General features: G+C 36.2%; 1 protein-coding gene across 1 annotated transcript; it reads right to left on the minus strand.

The window, feature by feature from the left end:
* Window positions 1-3,142: 3,142 nt before the first annotated feature.
* LOC149213182 (uncharacterized) lies at window positions 3,143-4,177 on the minus strand. Its single transcript, XM_089388939.1, has 3 exons — window positions 4,071-4,177; window positions 3,672-3,973; window positions 3,143-3,465 (listed from the first exon to the last, which is right to left on the minus strand). Exons 1-2 carry the CDS (start codon window positions 4,175-4,177, stop codon window positions 3,676-3,678), a joined length of 405 nt encoding a protein of 134 aa, XP_089245065.1. The 3' UTR covers window positions 3,143-3,465; window positions 3,672-3,675.
* Window positions 4,178-18,180: the final 14,003 nt, after the last annotated feature.

An 18,180-nucleotide genomic window follows, 5' to 3' on the forward strand; every position in this document is an offset into this window, starting at 1 on the left:
AAATGTAATATTTTGTGTGATAATTCTTGATCAGTTACAGTTTGCCTATTTACGATTAGGTTCATAATGACCTAGTGACCTAAGGCTCTCTCAACGTAGTATGCCGCACTCCTAAATCCCTTTTGGTCTCAATTACACTCTGCATGTTTATGATAAGGTCATAGTGGCCTGGTCACCTAGGGTACTCTCGCCATAGTCACTGCCCCCAAAGGATCTAACAAGGTTGATGGACTTAATGGAAAAAGCTCACAATTCTATTAGGCACCTGCCCTTAGGGAAGGGTAGACCTGCCTTACCTATATGGTTGTTTACAGTTGGCTTATTCTTACATTTGTCTTTTTATTAGTTGCTAGAAAGCTTTCCTTGAGGAAGTAGTGGATAGAGTGCAAGTTGGATTGTGCATGACAATCAGAGTATTCCTACATTACATATTTGTAATTTCATAGTTTCATTCAATTTAGGAAGAACTAGATTCATTGTATCACTTTTGTTTTCCCTTTCCCCACTTATATAGCGATGTTGTAGCTATGGATTTAATTTTTTCCTTCTACTTTTTCTCTCTGAGATTGAATCTAAAGTTTCCAGTACCTAGCATAGCCTTTTTCTCTTCTATCATAAGATGCATGTGTGTGTAAACCTGTGTAGTTGATGAGATAAGTTTGGAGTGGATTGAAACAGTGAGATTTTGGTGTGGCCGTGGTGATGAATCATTTTTTCAATTGAGCATGGAGAAAAATGGAAAAAAAGTGAAATTTTTAAAGGGTGCATTGAGCTGCTCTCTTTTGGCTATTCATCTCCAATGATGTTGAATGTTAGAAATGGGGGCCAACTGCAAAACTTTTTTCTTTCATGAGACTGCAGAAATCGGTCTCTAAATGAATTGAAAATGTCCACTTGCACTCTCGGTTGTTCTATCACTAGTCTTACATGAGATGTTTGTATTCAAGTCATTCAGTTTATTATTTTTTTTAGCTATTATATGACATCAAACTGTGTGGGGCCTTCTACATGGCTAAGCTACACTTGGGTATTATGGATAATTGAGTCATCAATTATTTTTTATGCTTTGTAGTTCACTACAGGATCTTTAACATTCATTATTGTTTGATACACTGAGCATTAAATATCATCTGCGCTTCTTTGTGCTTTGAATTTCACTACAGTGTCTTTAACATTCAACACTATTTGATACGCTAAGCATTAAATATCATCCGCCCTTCACCATAAACCTTAAAAAAATAAAGCTTTCTTTATATATAATTTATTTGAATGAAAAAAAGGGCGAGAGTTGTTGTTTCAATTTCTCTAGCGTGGCATACACCAAACTGTATAATAGAATAAGCATACAGTTCATGGAATTAAAAATCGAATTATATCAAAGTTACAAATCAGAACACCCATTTTTTAAAATCCCCCTATTAGGGAACACCATCGAAATATGCTTATTTCCATTAGAATCGAGTGACAAGGTTATGATAAGCAGCTTTAAACATGAGAACGCCACTGTGAACTAATGGCATTCTAGGAAGGGGTGTCTTCCTTGTGTACAATCTGAAACAAGTTCTTCATTAGATATATCAAATTTTCTCATAATACAACATTCAATAATCATGTGATTCTGGATCCTATGAATAGTAATAATGAGAATTGACCATGGTTGAAAATATCTAATCTCAGTAAGGGAATACTGCAACTAAAGAAGGTGATGATAGCAATTTGTAGCAGAAGGCCTCTGATCTGGGTCTTGTTCCAAGCATCTATTCTATAAATTCCTCAACAACTCAAACATATTTAGCCCACTTGTCCTGATAAGGTGTCAAGTACTCCACACATCAACTTTAACCCCATGAACACCCCTAGACATCTCGAGCATGGTTCAAGCCACTAAGATTATGATCCGAGGTGCACCAATGGCATCCTCAAAATCTTTTATAAACCACTCATCTGATTCAATGTTCTTCATCATGTTATCCCACCTGAGATCCCTGTGCATAAACAAAAGGGTGTGCAAAGACACTAGTGCCTTGGTCACAAATTTCAGAGCTTCCACAAGCTATTTGGGTTTGGTGTTTGGGTTTGTTCATAGTTTTTAATTTTTATCTTCTTTCTTTAATTTAAAATCAACTACTATAAATGTAATTTTAACGATTGCCATAACTCTTCACTTGGTTTGGTGTTTGGGTTTGTTGTTAGTTTTTAATTTTTATCTTTTATCTTTTTTCTTTAATTCAAAATCAATGACAATAAATGTAATTTTAAGGATTGGCATAACTCTTCACATAACCTTTTAGAGTGTGCTAGCTCAATGGAAGAGCATTTGCTTTAGGAGGTAACATGAATTAATCAATGATTTTGTAGTTCAATTTTAATTAAATGTTTTTTATATCAATATATTTCAATGGTGAGATATTTTTGGATTCATTGTTTTATATTGTCTCTAATCCAAGTGTTGTCCTTAGAGAGACAAAATGAAATTGTCTCTAGTGAGACAAAAATGGTTGTTTTATATACTCTCTTTATAGAAACAATATTTTTTAAGATAATAATATTTAAAACAATATATTTTAAGACAATATTTTTTAAGGCAATAATATTTAAGACACTATTTTTTAAAGCAATAATCTTTAAGAAAATAGTTTTTGAGACACCCACTTAAAGACAATATTTAAGACAATACACAATTTTTTTTTGTCAATTTACCCAAAAATTGTCTCAAAACCCTCCTTTATGTAGTAGTGTACTGTATATCAACAAATAGTCAGTCCTAGATAAACCAATAATCTTGTACTCCATTTATTCTTTCCCATACCTACCATGCAAAAATAATGTACTTAACCAAAACCAAAAGAAAAGACGCCTTTGTGTAGACCAAAAAGAAAGCAAAATCATGAACCATGACATATTTGTGCATATACTACACTGAAGAAATATTTAACTGCATGTACTGAAATATGAAGCAAGATATCACATAAATATCTATAAATATGTAACAATAGGTACACTTAAATTTAATTAGATACATTTAAATGAATATATACATTAAATTTAATTTTGATTGATAATTTTTTATTTAATTAGTTTATTTAATTAATTATTCAATTAACTACTTATTAGGAGATATCACCACCCTACCATAAAATCATTAAAACAAAGTAACCACTCAGGTAGGTTTTGCTCATACATAAATCAGAATTACAATATACCAGCGTCCATCTTCTTCTATTTATAAGTAAATAGAGTATTTGGCTCTAAACTAACTATATATCAACACATAGTGAGTCTTAGATAAACAGATAATGTTCCACTGCATTTATTCATGCCATAATAATGTACTTAACCAAAACCTTGAATTGATATGGGAATGCCTTATAAGTAGACTATTTGACTCTAAACTAACTATATATCAACACATAGTCAGTCTTAGATAAACAGATAATCTTGGACTGCATTTATTCTTTCCCACACCTGCAATGCAATAACAATGTAATTAACAATGTAATTAACCCTCAGGAAAAGAAATTCATGACATATTTAATGCCAAAATTATTAACGATGACATATCTGTGCATATAGTGCAGTAGTGGAGCAAAAGCGAAGCATAAATTTCAGAGAGGAAAACAAAAGCCACTTAGTATAAGTTGCTCTAGTTAAGTTGTCATAAGTTGCTCTACCTTTTCACGCTCTACCTTTGCTGCTGCCGGCATCTGGTTTGTCTCGGTTTTGTTTCCCTGGAAGGCTCATGGTGTACGTGCTGTGGTTATCGTCGCCGACGACGGGATTGTTCATGCAATTGGCGCTGTGCGTCATGTTGTTGGTCATGTTGTTCTTAGGGTTGCTCTTGCTACTCTGGCCGCTAGGGTTGCTCTTGCTACTCTGGCCGCTCGGATGTCCGCTCGGATGTTTCGGGTTTGGCGACATGATTCCCACAGCTATTGAAACTGGAACGCCTTCGAAGGCAACAAGATTCCCACTTCTGCAATAAAAACGGCTTCAGTTCAACAATACATAACGTGGACATAGAATATGAGCAAATCAAAGATATCTCACAGATCAGAAATATACAACCATACCTAGAACTGGAGTAGGGCAAATTCCATAAGCAAGAAGTGAGAAATACGATTGCATAGCCTGCCTTATATAGAAGTAGGCGAACTCCAAACTCGGATTTGAAAACCATCTACATTCCCAACCAGGGTCAAGTTTTGAAGTTCTCATGTATTAAATTTACATGAATGACATCATCAATCATGCAAAGACCAGCGTCACGAGGATTACATATTGTGGACGCCCTGTTGGGCAGACGAGTTATTCTTTTTGAGATTGAAGTGTTTAATCATAAATGTGATTTCTTTAATATGTGTGATTGTTAAAAACTTTTACTATTATCATGGGACCCATTGACCTTTTAGCATAATCTTGTAAGCAACTTTTTTTTGGGTGGACTTTTACCATGTGAATTTAGGTATCACATGTCATTTTATATTTTGGAAGGAAAATCTAGTATAGTTATATGAAAATCTGTGGTATACTTTCTAATTATTATTAATAATAGGGTAATCTTGTATTGAATTTAGGTATCACATGTAATTTTGTACTCGGAAAGAAATATATGTGTGGTATATTTTTTAATAATTATTATTAATAATAAGATTTTTTTAATGTAAAATAATAATAAATTTGTTTATGTAAGATAAATTTTGGTAATCTTGTTAATAAATGTTTTTTTTTTTAATAAGTTTTTGAAAATTTATTTCAATAGAATTGCCACGCTACCTTCAGTTTCCCCACACATACAGAATTCAATAATTAAGACAGTTGTTTTTCCGCGAAATCTTCAGCTCCGCGGTACAGAGACATAAAGAGATAAAGACTTCAATAATTAGGGCAATTATTTTTTCCACAACTCCAGGGAAAATATTTGACGAGAGCGGCATGTCATTTTCAGTTCTCCCTGCGCGCATATGGGGTGGGCGGGCCCATGTCATATTATGCGCCAAAACATTTCATACAGAGACATAAAGATATTCATAATTAGAGCAATTAGTTTTTCCACAACTCCAGGGAAAATATTTGAAGACATTCATAATTAGGGCAATCAGTTTTTCCACAACTCCAGGGAAAATATTTGACAAGAGCTGCATGTCATTTTCAGTTCGGTGTAGTCTTTAGTGAGAATTTTTGGAAGGTTTTCGGGTGGGTTTTTCCGGTCAAATTTCTCTAAAATCCGGCAGCAATTTATTGAAATCGCAAGATTGATAGGTAATTTTTGCACAATCAAAGCGTCCCAGGGGTTTTTCAGGGTGTTGAATCCAAATATGCACTTAAAAAACCATTTTAAATAATAAAAATCAAGATTTAACCTCAATTTTTTCGGCCGGATTCCGTCACCTGAATCTCCAAAAAATCGCACTAAAAACAACTCCTTTTCAGTTCTCGCTGCCCACATATGAGGTGAACAGGCCCACGCCCCAACGTCCTCCACCCTGTCATATTACCCGCCAAAACATTTCATAGGGGACCGGCGAGGCCCACGTGGGCGGCCCCCAAGCGGTACCACCCAAAACGACCTTGTATGTCAGTACACCGCGCGGGGATTACGGGGCGGGCCGCCCAATGCGGACGCGACCCCCACTCATAAATTTTTTTGCCTTTGTTCACGAGTTGAAATGTTTGGCTTTGCATCAACGTCTTCAAAATAGGCTCCCCGACAGAATAGGCTCAACGTCTTCAATGTTTGGCTTTGCATCAACGTCTTCAGAATAGATAACTTCTATAGTAAAGCGTAATTTAATTGTCTACAATTTTTGGCTATTCAAAATTGTTTGAATTTTTACAATTATTTAAGTTTATTTAATTTTGTTCGATCAAATTTTGAAATTTGCCATCAAATTATGCATAGTATTATGGCTAGTTAAAATGATAAAATATTAATTGTGATATTTCAATTTCTGTACAGGGACCTTCCCAGAAACCTCCAACTTACTTACAAAAATATCCAACTGTTTTGAAGCGTTTCGTACTTGCTCTCCAATATCCGGGAGCGGTACCCATGCTTGAGAAGAGAGTAATTGGCCCGTAATTATATTGTTAAAATTTTTTAAAGGTTTTGTTTAATTATTAATTATATTTTAGTATTCTGATTAATACCAAAGTTAAAATAAGCATACATTAATGTTATGTTTAGTTTACTGATGTAACTAAGATTTATTCGCACAGATGGGCAGGCGAGTTATTCTTCTTCTTGGATTTCTTCACGCGCAAAGGGGTAGAGTTATTTTGCTTGGGGCGGATTTTTTTTTTTTAAATCTGTTATTATTAGAGTGAAAAATGTAAATATTTTTAGTTTTTAAAGAACAAGATACATTTTAAACTTTTTGTGATTATTGATTAGAAAATTATGATTCAGATCATCCATAGTACTATATTCATTTTATCAAAATTTCAAATCCTACAAAAAAAATCCATCTCCAAAACAAAACAAAAATAGAATTTTTTACAACAAAGCACTATACTATTTGATTCGCTGTACTATTTGTGTAGTGACAAATAGTACACCAACACAGGAATGAGTTTGGTGAGGCGTTGTTTTTGAACATTGCCAATATGATTTAATTAGTTGAAAAATAAACAAACCTGAATTATTGGTGTTCTTGGAATTTGGATTGAAGTGTTTAATCATAAATATGGTTTCTTTAGTATTTGCTACTGTTAAAAAACTTTTACTTTTATCATGGGACCCACTGACCTTTTAGCATAATCTTGCATGTGAATTCCTTTTTTTTGGTGGATTTTTACAATAATCTTGCATGTGAATTTAGTATTTGCGACTGTTCAAAAACTTTTACTTTTATCATGGGACCCACTGACCCTTTAGCATAATCTTGCATGTGAATTCTTTTTTTGGTGGACTTTTACCATAATCTTGCATGTGAATTTAGGTATCACATCGGAAGGAAAATCTAGTGTGGTTATATGAAAATCTAGTGTATGTGGTATGCTTTTTAATTATTATTAATAATAAAGTAATCTTGCATTGAATTTAGGTATCACATGTAACTCTATACTTCCGAAGGAAAATCTTATCTTTCTAACTAACCTTTATATATATATATATATACACACACTTTAAGTCCCATTTAAATAACGAATTATAATTTTTAACTAACCTTTAACAATTTTTAAATTAATTTATATTTATATATTCACATAATTTAACTAATTTCCATTAAATCTTGACTCTGGTCCTAAATTCAAAATTAGCCGTTAGTCAATATAGCCGTTGGAGTCTCTGCTCAGACTATTTAACTTGCTAAGCTGGATCTGTTTCTTCAACTTGTCCTGATGATGAACCACACTTGTTGGTGCGAAACGCGTCGACAAATGATTTATCTTGTGATTTACACCGAAGAATTTCTCTTAAACTTGATATGGATCACATAAGCCTCAATTCAATAATTGAATCACTCCTAAAAGCAGTCGCTCCTCTTGAAATTATCTTTCCTTTCGAAGTTTTCGTCTTCTCAAAGCCTTCTAGAGAAGCAATTTTGGTTATTTCTTTCGTACTAGATATTGTAGATGAAGCTATATTGGGAATGATGGAATATATTTTTTGGCTAATCCCCCATTAAAAACGCATTATGAGAAATATAACTACTATGCTTATATGCATGCATGTTAGCCATTTATTTGGTATATGCATATTTGGATCTATATTTTGAACTTATACAAATTATCCTTAATTATGGAAGTAGTGTTCATTGACTATTTCATTTAAAAAGAATAAATTGCAATGGAACTTAACCCCATTGTTGAATGGTGATAATTTTGTCAAAATATTAGAAAAACCATGAAGAAATTCTACTTGGCTTATAGGGCTCCACTAACATGCAAATATTGCATGATTGAATCGTGTAATATCCCAACATCAAAATTTTAATGAGATATGGTACACTCTAGGTGTTCTAATGAAATTCTTGCACTAAAAACACCTAACACAATAAAGATCTAAGAATGTAGCCTCTTCTTTATGTAAATAAATAGAAACAAAAATTACATGCCCACACAAGACCTACTAAAGTCCGTGCCTTGGCATGTATGACTGCCCATCAACAAATAAATTAAATATATTGAAGCACAATCGTAGATCCTATATGGATCCACTACGCAAATTACTCCCATGGGTTTTCATACCTAGGATCAACTAGAACTAGCCTTGCCAAGTTCACATCAAAATCCAAATAGATAAATAACTCTCCTATCCCCTTTTACAGGCTTGATTGACTCTTTAGAGACTTTATTTTATTCCTTTCCCTCGAAAAACAAAGGCAACTACCATGGGCCAATGCCATGGGCAACTGCCACATTAAATACCATGGGAAGATTCCATCCACTTTGACCATATCCATATATATATATTACAAATCCTCTTGCCCAAAGATTGTTTGCCCTCAGGTAATCCACTTCTATCCAGAAAAGAAGCATTTGTATATTGATACCAAGATCCCATACAACCCAATGTGTTATTCCATGCCTCCATTCTAAATGATCATGAATGGATCCTTCGATACCTGAATCCAAAACAATCCTTTGGTCAATCCTACCCCCAATGGATTCTCCTAGATCCGAATGCCACCTAAGTCCTTGGACATGTTGGTTATGACACGAGCTCAGCCCTCCATCATTACTTGTGTTTGAGGGCCCAAGTTGTAATATGCCCTTGGCTAAGAGTATCCCATCAATAGAGTTCCAACTCATAATCTCTCATAAATCCATCTCTTGGGAAGTATATAATGCATGAATCCCGGCACATGGAATAAATCTACCATGCTGATGTTTCCTAATGCTCAACTCATGTTGCTCCACCTGATCACCCATCATGATCCATTTGTATAACTCTTCCTTACTATCCCCAATGTATAATGGCAGGTTGGTAGAGGTGCAAGCCTTATATATGTACTCTTGTATAGGGCTGCTTTGCAACTCCCAAATGTACTCCTCTTCCTACCTTGTGAGGGACTTGAGTTGTTCCTCAACACTAGACAATTGTGTCATTGATTCAACACATACCACTATGAGGTCCTCAAATTTTCTATTTTTCTGTAAGACAATGTCTCAGGCTACCCCGACTCTCTACTTCAACATCGTAAGTTCTGTCTTGAAATGCATGATCCTTTACCAAAAGTCCTCTGCTAGAAATTCTCATGCCCTACAGAATGTCTCTATATTTGACTGCACCAGATGCCCCATGACCACAACTTTAACTTGAACCTTTGCTTGACCCTCCAGAAATGGCTTATCATGCATACTATATTTGTCATGATACCCTGCATGATCACGCTCATCATGTCGGTTTATTATTATTGGCTGCTCATTTGGTTCTCCTAGAATGTCTTCTTCTGGCCTTTTTCACATGTGGGGATAAGTTTTCCACCCTCTTTGATTGTCAAACATGGCTCTATTGGTGGACTATTATCTATACCTAATTTTCCATACTCTTTATGCATGTTCTCTTGGATATCTATAGACTCAACTACCTCATCATCAGGAGGAATTCCCTCCTTCCTTTCCCGATTTACTTTGTCAAGTTGATTGATTATCATCGACCTGTCCTATAAGTTTCTCTGAAAAACATGGTGTTGTTGCTCACCAATTGCACTTGACTGCTTGGATCCTTCATAGGTTCTCTTCTAAAAACCAGTGAAATCAACTATGGATGAATCTTCATGACCTGCCCTTGTTTCCTCTTATCACCTGGACATGAATGATTAAGGGCCCAAGGTCCCTTGTAGATATAGCATAGTCCTCTCATCCTTAGTTCATTATTGATGCATATTTTTTTCTTATTTCCTTGATCAATCCTTATTGATAGCACCCTTTTGAGTAATTTTATGTTTTTCTTGTGTTGGTTTGTGTTATATTCTTTTCACATAGTTAACAGGGGGTTTGAGGGGCACCCGTAATGCCACTTTATGGGGTCCGGGGTAACGCCCCAAAAAATTTGGATTTTGGACCATATGTTGGGTTGGGTGGACCCACCTATGGTTTTGTGCATGATTTACGCACATGTTTTCTTGGACGCAATGGTTTTTGGTCCATGGTATTCGACACGATGGTTTTTTCGGTCCATGGTATTGGATGCTTCGACATCTATAAATATGTATTATAACATTGAAAGGAACATAATGAAAAATCAAGTTGGTAGTCCTAGTTTTAGGATCCAGGGGAAAATCTCTGTGTGTATGGGTTTTATGTGTTATGCTCTCACTATTGTTTATTTTATGTGTTTTACAATTCATATGCATATAATTTTTGTACAGGGTTAAAACCTACATTTGGTATCGGAGCAATTTTGGCTTCAAGGGGACACCTTTGTTACTGAGGGGTTTCGCTCGGGCCTATGATAGACCCTGTTCAGTGGGAGATCTACAAGATCAATTCTAGTGGTGAAAGAAGATGGCGAGCAATGGAAGGATAGAGATCGAGAAATTTAATGGTTAGAGTTTTGAGTTGTGGAAACTCAAGATGGAGGATCTGTTGGTGGATAAATATCAGTGGATCATTGTAGATCTGGGTACTAAACCAATGGGAGTTTCCATTGAAGAATGGAAGAAGTTGGATCGGAAGGCAAAGAGCACAATAAGATTGTGTGTCTCAGATTCAGTATTGCTAAATGTATCAGGGGAAGCTACGATGAAGGCTTTGAGGGACAAGTTAGGGACTTTGTACCAATCTAAGTCTCTAGTGAATAAATTGTTCCTATGGAAAAAGCTATATAACCTGAGGATGAAAGATGGAGACTAGGTGACAGAGCATCTGAATACATTTAATACTGTGGTAAGTCAGTTAGTATCTGTTGATATTAAAATTTCAAATGAAGATAAGTGCATCAGTTTGTTGTGTTCTCTACCAGATTCTTTGGATAGTCTACTTATATCAATAGGTAGCCAGAACGGTGATGCCTTATCTGCACGAGGATAGTTCCAGGACAGAAACAAAAATAAGTCATCGAGTGGGAGATCTAAATCTAGAGGGAGATCTAAGTCTTCAGGAAAACCTGTAAAGGTGGTGTGCTGGAAATGTAGAAAGGAAGGGCACTAGAAAAGGGACTGTAAATCTAAAGCTCCTGATAAAGGAAAGGGATCTGATGATGCTCCTTATGTAGAGACGAAAACTACCTCAGATGAAGGTGGGGATGTGTAATTGGCTTCTTCAAGTACACATGTAGATCATGAGGCATGGTTGATCGACTCAGGTGCATCCTTTCACTTCACTCCCCATAGAGAGTGGTTTTGCAAGTATGAGAAATACGATGGTGGTGATGTCTTCTTAAGGGATGATAGGAAGGCTAGAATCGTTGGTCGTGGAAAGGTAAAGTTGAAGTTGCAAGGTGGAAGGGTTAGAACACTTTGGGGTGTTCTGCATATTCCTACATTGGCTAGAAATCTAATTTCTATAAGCAAGCTGGATGATGCAGGTGTAAAGATAGTGTTCAAGAAAGATACCTACAAGATGGTTTGGGGAGCACTAGTATTGATGCGGGGAGTTCATATTAGAACTCTGTACAAGCTGCAAGGTAGTATGGTTGTTGATGGGTGCAACAGTTCTATGGTTCCTGAAAGTGGAGCAGAAAATCTAGTGGTCTCTGGAGGGAAGACCATGCTATGGCATCAAAGGCTTGGACATATAGGAGAGAAAGGCCTTTGAATACTTCATGGTAAAGGTATGAGTAATAGCTCTCTAGATTTTGATTTCTGTGAAAATTGTGTATATGGGAAGCAGAATCGGGTGAGTTTCCGCTCTGGTGGTAAGAGTGCGAAACAGATATTAGAGCTTGTGCACAGTGATGTGTTTGGACCTCTTAAGGTTCCATCACTGGGTAAGTCTATGTACTATGTATCATTTATAGACGACTTCTCAAGGAATACATGGATATATTTCCTTAATAAGAAATCTGAAGTCTTTGACAGGTTTAAAGAATTTAAGGCTCTCGTGGAAAATCGGACAGAGAAGAAAATAAAGGTGCTGAGGACAAATAATGGTGGAGAGTTTTGCAGCAAGGAATTTGAAGAATTCTATAAGAAGTGTGGTATAGCATGATAGAAGACTACTTCATATACACCTTAGCAAAATGGAGTTGCAGAAAGAATGAACAAGACGTTGATGGAAAGGGCAAGAAGCATTCTCAGTGGTGTTGGGTTAGGAAAGGAATTCTCGGCAGAGGCGGTGGATACAACATGTTACGTAGTCAACAGGTCACCTTCATCAGTGTTGGAGGATAAGACTCCACAAGAGGTATGGACTGATAAGAAACCTTCTCTTTCACATCTGAGGGTATTTGAATGTGATGCATATGTACATGTTCCAAAGGAGAAACGAACCAAGTTGGATAGTAAATCTGAAAAGTGTATCTTTATTGGGTATAAGGATGTTTTAAAGGGTTATAAGCTTTGGAACCCAATAACAAGGAAGGTTTTTTACAGACGAGATGTGGTGTTCAGAGAGGTGAAAGATGTTATTAAACATGAAGTCCAACCAAAGGAATCTGAGAAGATAGAGTTTGAGCTGAAGGAGGAAGAATCAGACTCTACCGCAGAAGAGGAATTAGAAGATGAAGAGCCACAAACTCTGGGTCTCAAAAGATCAGTTTGAGAAAGAACGCAGCCAAAAAGGTATAGTCCATTTGCTTTTTATTCAAATTTTTCTTTATCTATTACTAATGATGATCCCAGAACTGTGAAGGAAGCAGTAGATTGAGAGGATGGAAAACTCTGGAAAGAGGCCATGGTTGATGAAATGACATCTTTGCACAAAAATGAGGCTTGGGATCTGGTGGAGTTGCTGGCCGGAAGGAAACCCATTGGCAACAAATGGGTGTTCAAGAAGAAGTCAAATGCAGAAGGAAAGGTGGAGAAATACAAAGCTCGGTTGGTAGCAAAAGGTTATTCCTAGGTGTCAAGAATTGATTTTGGTGATATTTTTTCTCCTGTTGCCAAGGTGACTTCTATTAGATTACTTTTATCTATTATATTTTTTTCAGTCCATGGTATTGGAAACGATGGATTTTTCCGTCCATGTTATTGTATGCTTCGGCATGTATAAATATGTATTATAACATTGAAAGGAACATCATGAAAAATCAAGCTGGTAGTCCTGGTTTTAGGATCCAGGGGAAAATCTCTGTGTATATGTGTTTTATGTGTTATGCTCTCACTATTGTTTATTTTATGTGTTTTCGAATTCGTATGCAGCTAATTTTTTTATAGGGTTAAAACCTACATCCTAACAAACTTCTCGACTAGATCATAGGATCCTTGTGATCCTTCCTCCAAATGGTCAACAATTTACATCTTAGTATATTGCATATGTGAGCATGGCCTTCTAATAATAGAGACACAATCTTTTGTATGCATGTTTTGACATGGTCTAAATGAGTTGATGTAATACTGGTGTAAAAGTTATGGAGCAACTAAAAGATCAACTCATCACATTCCAAATTCAGTATGAATATGGCAAAGTTGAATTCTGCCATGACTGTTAAAATTTCTACATTGGTTCTAAAAGGTAAGAAACATGATTTTATTCAACCCTTTAAGGCCTTCCACTATCAACTACAATATCGCCCTCATAAGATCATTATTGTAAGACAATACTCGGGATGTTAAAGCTATGATCTTGCTGAGAAAAGAAGAAAATGTGAGCTTGACCTCTTCACAAGGATGCTCCGAGAATTTGGGTTGTATTAATGCAAGCATAGATTGCTTGAGATTCCAACTGAGTTTTCTCCATTCTGGTTGCCCCACCTCTAAGAGCCATGTGTCTAATTCCTCTAATTTGTAAAGGTCTATGGTTGACTTTGTTCGTTGCAATTAAGATCCAAGTGCGAAGAACTTAGCTCCTCTTCCTTGTCCTTCCTTCACTTCCCATGGGCATTTTTGTTGCATAATGGCATAGACCATTTTTGAGAAAGACTTGCTATTCTATTATAAAGTGGTATTTCTAAGAAGAGGCCCCATGCTTCTTTTATTTTATCTAGAATTTTGTCCAAAATTTTATGAGTGTTTTCTAGGGAAAGTCCCATCTCCCCTCATACCAAAGCATGAATATAGTAATTCTTCAATGGATTTCGCCCCAAGACAAGGTAAATACAAACTTGATTGGTAATAGTAAGATGATTGTATCACCTCCTTCGTTACCTATTCCCCCCTCTCTTTTTTTAACACAAAATCTCCTTTCTATCATCAAACTCCAAAATATGACAAACCCCTTGTCAAATGCTAAAACCAATCAAAATTTTCAAAACTATAAACATGGTTTAGTCCATAACCCTCCATCTTTCATGCTTCCCCACTGAGATTTTTGAGCGGAAAATCTGTCTAGATGGAAAAGGAATCAGTTTTCAAGTAAAGACCTAGATATTCATATGCTAATCAAGAGTCTGTGGAACCAATAATTATGCCCTTGTGAGTGATCAATGGATCATGTGCAACATTGAATTTGATGTTAGAGGTTTCAAATGTATAGGCATACGACTATATTCAACAATGATAAACCTCTACACCAATCCAACCACATAATGCAACATACTATATAACGAAAAAAGACATAGCATTACCTTATTTAATTATGGTGACCTGCCACAAAATCTTTTGATGAAATATAATTTACTCAATTCTGCAAAACCATAGTGTCTTTGCCTCTATGACTATTGTGTGAGTGATCTTGATGTAGTGAGTTCAATATATCTAATGTAATAAAACAAATACTTTGGCGTGCACCTGAAGAGGATCATGGTTGGCTGCTTAACTGACGCTACGTAAAAATAATCTTGTCTCTGCTATTAAGAGTGATGACAACTTTGGCTCCCATAATGAATCGATGGTCAATGCCAGAACTCAAGCCTATGAAATTCGCTCGGCTCCTTCCTTCGCTTAGAGGTTTGTGGTGACAGTGCAATGCCCAGGCTATGTCCACTTCCTTTCGCCTGGAACAGATATGGGGATGTTCAACTCCTTTCTCTACTCAGACAGTTGTTGTGATAGTGTTTCGGCGCGACCAATGCTCAGGCTATATCAACTAATCAACATGTAACACTCATACTCCCTTTCTCCTTCCATTGAAACGAATCAGAGGTTGAAACCAATCTAACACCTCTACTCATTAGATGGCTCAGTGTTCATTTTAACACACAAAATTACCCTCCTCCCGACCTCGACTGCTACTGAGAAACACCACCCTTTAGATCAGCAATGTGACTGTTTCGTTATGAGTCCCTCGAATTCCCTTCTATCAGCGGTATAGTCCCATGTGATTGACTCGATGGGTCTACGTGATTTTCGGCCGACCTCTTTGCTCTAGTGATTTAAATACTCCCTTTCATGGTGAGGTGCCTCCTAGAAGGTGAAACGGTGGATCAGACCATTGTTGACTTGATCCACGGCTCAACAATGTCGGTAGAGTGTTTTGATGCAATCTATGCCTATGGCTATTGGTTCTATCCTCAATGGCCCTCAGATTCACTTGCTAAAGAAAAAATATTCCACCCTCTCTCCCTGTTTAACTTGGTCCCCTTTGATGAAAGTGTTATCACCAAAAATTGATCATCTAGCCTAATTTACTAGATGGATCAAAGTACACCATGTAAAGTCAATTTTACCATAGTAAAATTGCTTTGATTGTGAGAAATTACTTAATAAACCACCTTTGTTAAGTAATTTATAATTAAAACCATGAAGAATAATTAAATAAATCACTATTTATTTTATTTTCTTCTAGGAATAATTAATTAAACCATTGTTCAATTGTTATTCCTTGTCATATTTGACCCAATTAATAAAAATCAAAAGATAGATTATTAATTAGCTTATTTTTCTCTGGGAAAAATTAATTAATCACTAATTAATTATTATTCGTTGTCAAATTTGATTAAATCCCTTAGGAATAATTAAATAAATCATTATTTATTTATTATTCCTTAACCAATTTCTTGAGATGATAAATAAATCATTTATTTATTCATTATTTCTAAATAAAAGTTTAAATACGTTTTCCCTCCTAACCAAATATAATAAAATATTCCATAGAGGGGGACTGGTAAAATTTATTTTTTCCCTTCACAAGTGTTATAATAAAATATATTCTTTGTATATTTGGTTTCCATTGGATGATTGGAGTTATTATTGTTTCTTTTTGCTGTTTAACTATGATTTTGTCATAGGTCAGGACTTTGCTAGGTTTTGTTTCTATCATTTGTTGCAAATCTACAATGTTTAGTAGCCATTTATATTGTTCAGATTATCTATCATCCGCAGCCTTAAGTGGGTTCTTTTCGTACATCTTTGAGATGAAAACACTACAACAAAATTGACAACTCCATTGGTTTTTTACTTCAGATCTAGAAACTTGGCTGACCTTCAGTTTTCAGGTTAGGGTTTCTTATTTGTTCATACTCTTAATGTTATTTACTAGCTTTCTAACCCTAGATATGTTAAATTTCTAACTTCTGCAAGTTTTCTGGTCTTTTTTGTAGGTCACAGGAATGAGGTGCAACAGAGACGGTAGGTTTTTCTTAGATTTTCCAACCGGGAATCAAGGATCAGAAATCACACTTTTTTGCCCAAAAAGTGCGATCTCGAGTCTAGAGTGCATATTTCACCCCAAAAAACTGCGATCCCCCCTAAAAATAGGTTGGTACCTGCGATTTTAGGGTTTCCAGGTTTTTATCAGATCTGTTTCTGGGTTTTGTCGACAATTGTGTGTTGGGTTGTTTGACCTCTATCTCATCCTACTTAGGCCTTGATCTACTCTGATTTACTCGTCAAAGTGGAATTTATCCCCTTAGGGCTTCTAGTACGCTTCCACCTCTGTAGGAGGAGTTTAGCTAAGTAATAACTCTGAGTTTCTCCAACACATTCAGCCATATTTTCCAGATCTGTACCCTTTTCTTTCAGATCTCCAAAGATAGGTTATTTCCATCCATGGTTTCATACTAAACCTTGTTTGGTCATTGGCCTTAGGGTCCCATCAGTTGCCCTAGGATTTATGCCCACCTCCCTATCTTTTTGTAGCGATCTTCCTCTCTAGTTTTTTGTTGTCGCTGCACCAATTTCTAGTAGCCTAGTGTCATTTCATCCCAGTCAGACCGACACTTAGATCCCTTGAAATTTTTAGTGTGTTTTCAGTCGATTTAACCACCAATAATAACAGTGTTTGCAAATTCATTTTGGGTGGGGTTTGGTTAATGGTTTTGTTGTTCATTTACTATTGTAAATTTTAGTTTATTTTCAACAATATTTTTCTTTTTTACAAACACAATCTGGGCTTAACCAATAAATACACTTACAAACACAAGCACACCTTAAGTGAAGGGCGGTTGGTTTACTCCCCCAAGCCAAGACTGAACGTAATAAATTTATCTCCCCTCATCGAGTTAATGTCATATTGTTGATCTCCCTTCACCATTTTCATGTAACATGTGTCTTACCACCATTATGCCACCAAGGCATTTGTCACAGAGACTCTTATAGCTTCCTCCCCATTTTCCACTCGGGCATATTACTCCTCCCCACTGGGTTTGAGTTCATAGCCCTCTAAGTCCCCATACCGACTCTTCTCCTGGTTCATCTAATTCCGATCCTCCTTCACCACATATTGTCACCATGTTTGGACCCACAACTGGTGTACGAACACAAACTAGTGTTGGCTCTAGTTCTACCCTAGTGATCACATCTAGAGGAGCAATCTCATGAACCATTCAGAAAACTCCCATAGCCAGATGATAAATGACACAATACACCACGATGCTGGTTGGCATGCTATGCAGACTAAGCTTCTCTCAAATATCCCAATGTTTGAGGGTAATTCTAGAGAGGATCCTATTGGTCATGTTCGCTCCTTCCACATTTGGTGTTCATCCAACTCCATTACCGATGAATTCATTTGTTTTCAGCTATTCCAATGCACGCTCACTAGAGACGCTACAAAATGGTATGTGGACTAGCCCACCACATTTCATTCCATTTTCGTGATGCTTGCTAAATTGTTCCTCGAATATTTCTAGTTACCTCTTCGATAGGACACTGGTAAAAAGATATTGACCTCATTTCGTTAGTCCTCTGCTACTCGCCTTTCCGACCATGTTCAAGAGTGGTGTAGAAGGAGGAGCACACGTCGTGCCCCGCACTT

Source organism: Pinus tabuliformis, chromosome 1_1 (genome assembly GCF_031772625.1).
Source record: "Pinus tabuliformis cultivar Carrire ecotype Pingquan chromosome 1_1, CPIR1, whole genome shotgun sequence".
In the NCBI taxonomy this organism is placed as follows: domain Eukaryota; kingdom Viridiplantae; phylum Streptophyta; class Pinopsida; order Pinales; family Pinaceae; genus Pinus; species Pinus tabuliformis.

Coding starts and splice junctions, on each gene's coding strand:
- LOC149213182 (XM_089388939.1), bottom strand. CDS start 4,177: ATGGTTTTCAAATCCGAGTTTGGAGTTCGCCTACTTCTATATAAGGCA. Junction 3,974..4,070: donor TTGCCCTACTCCAGTTCTAG/GTATGGTTGTAT, acceptor TTTTTATTGCAG/AAGTGGGAATCTTGTTGCCT.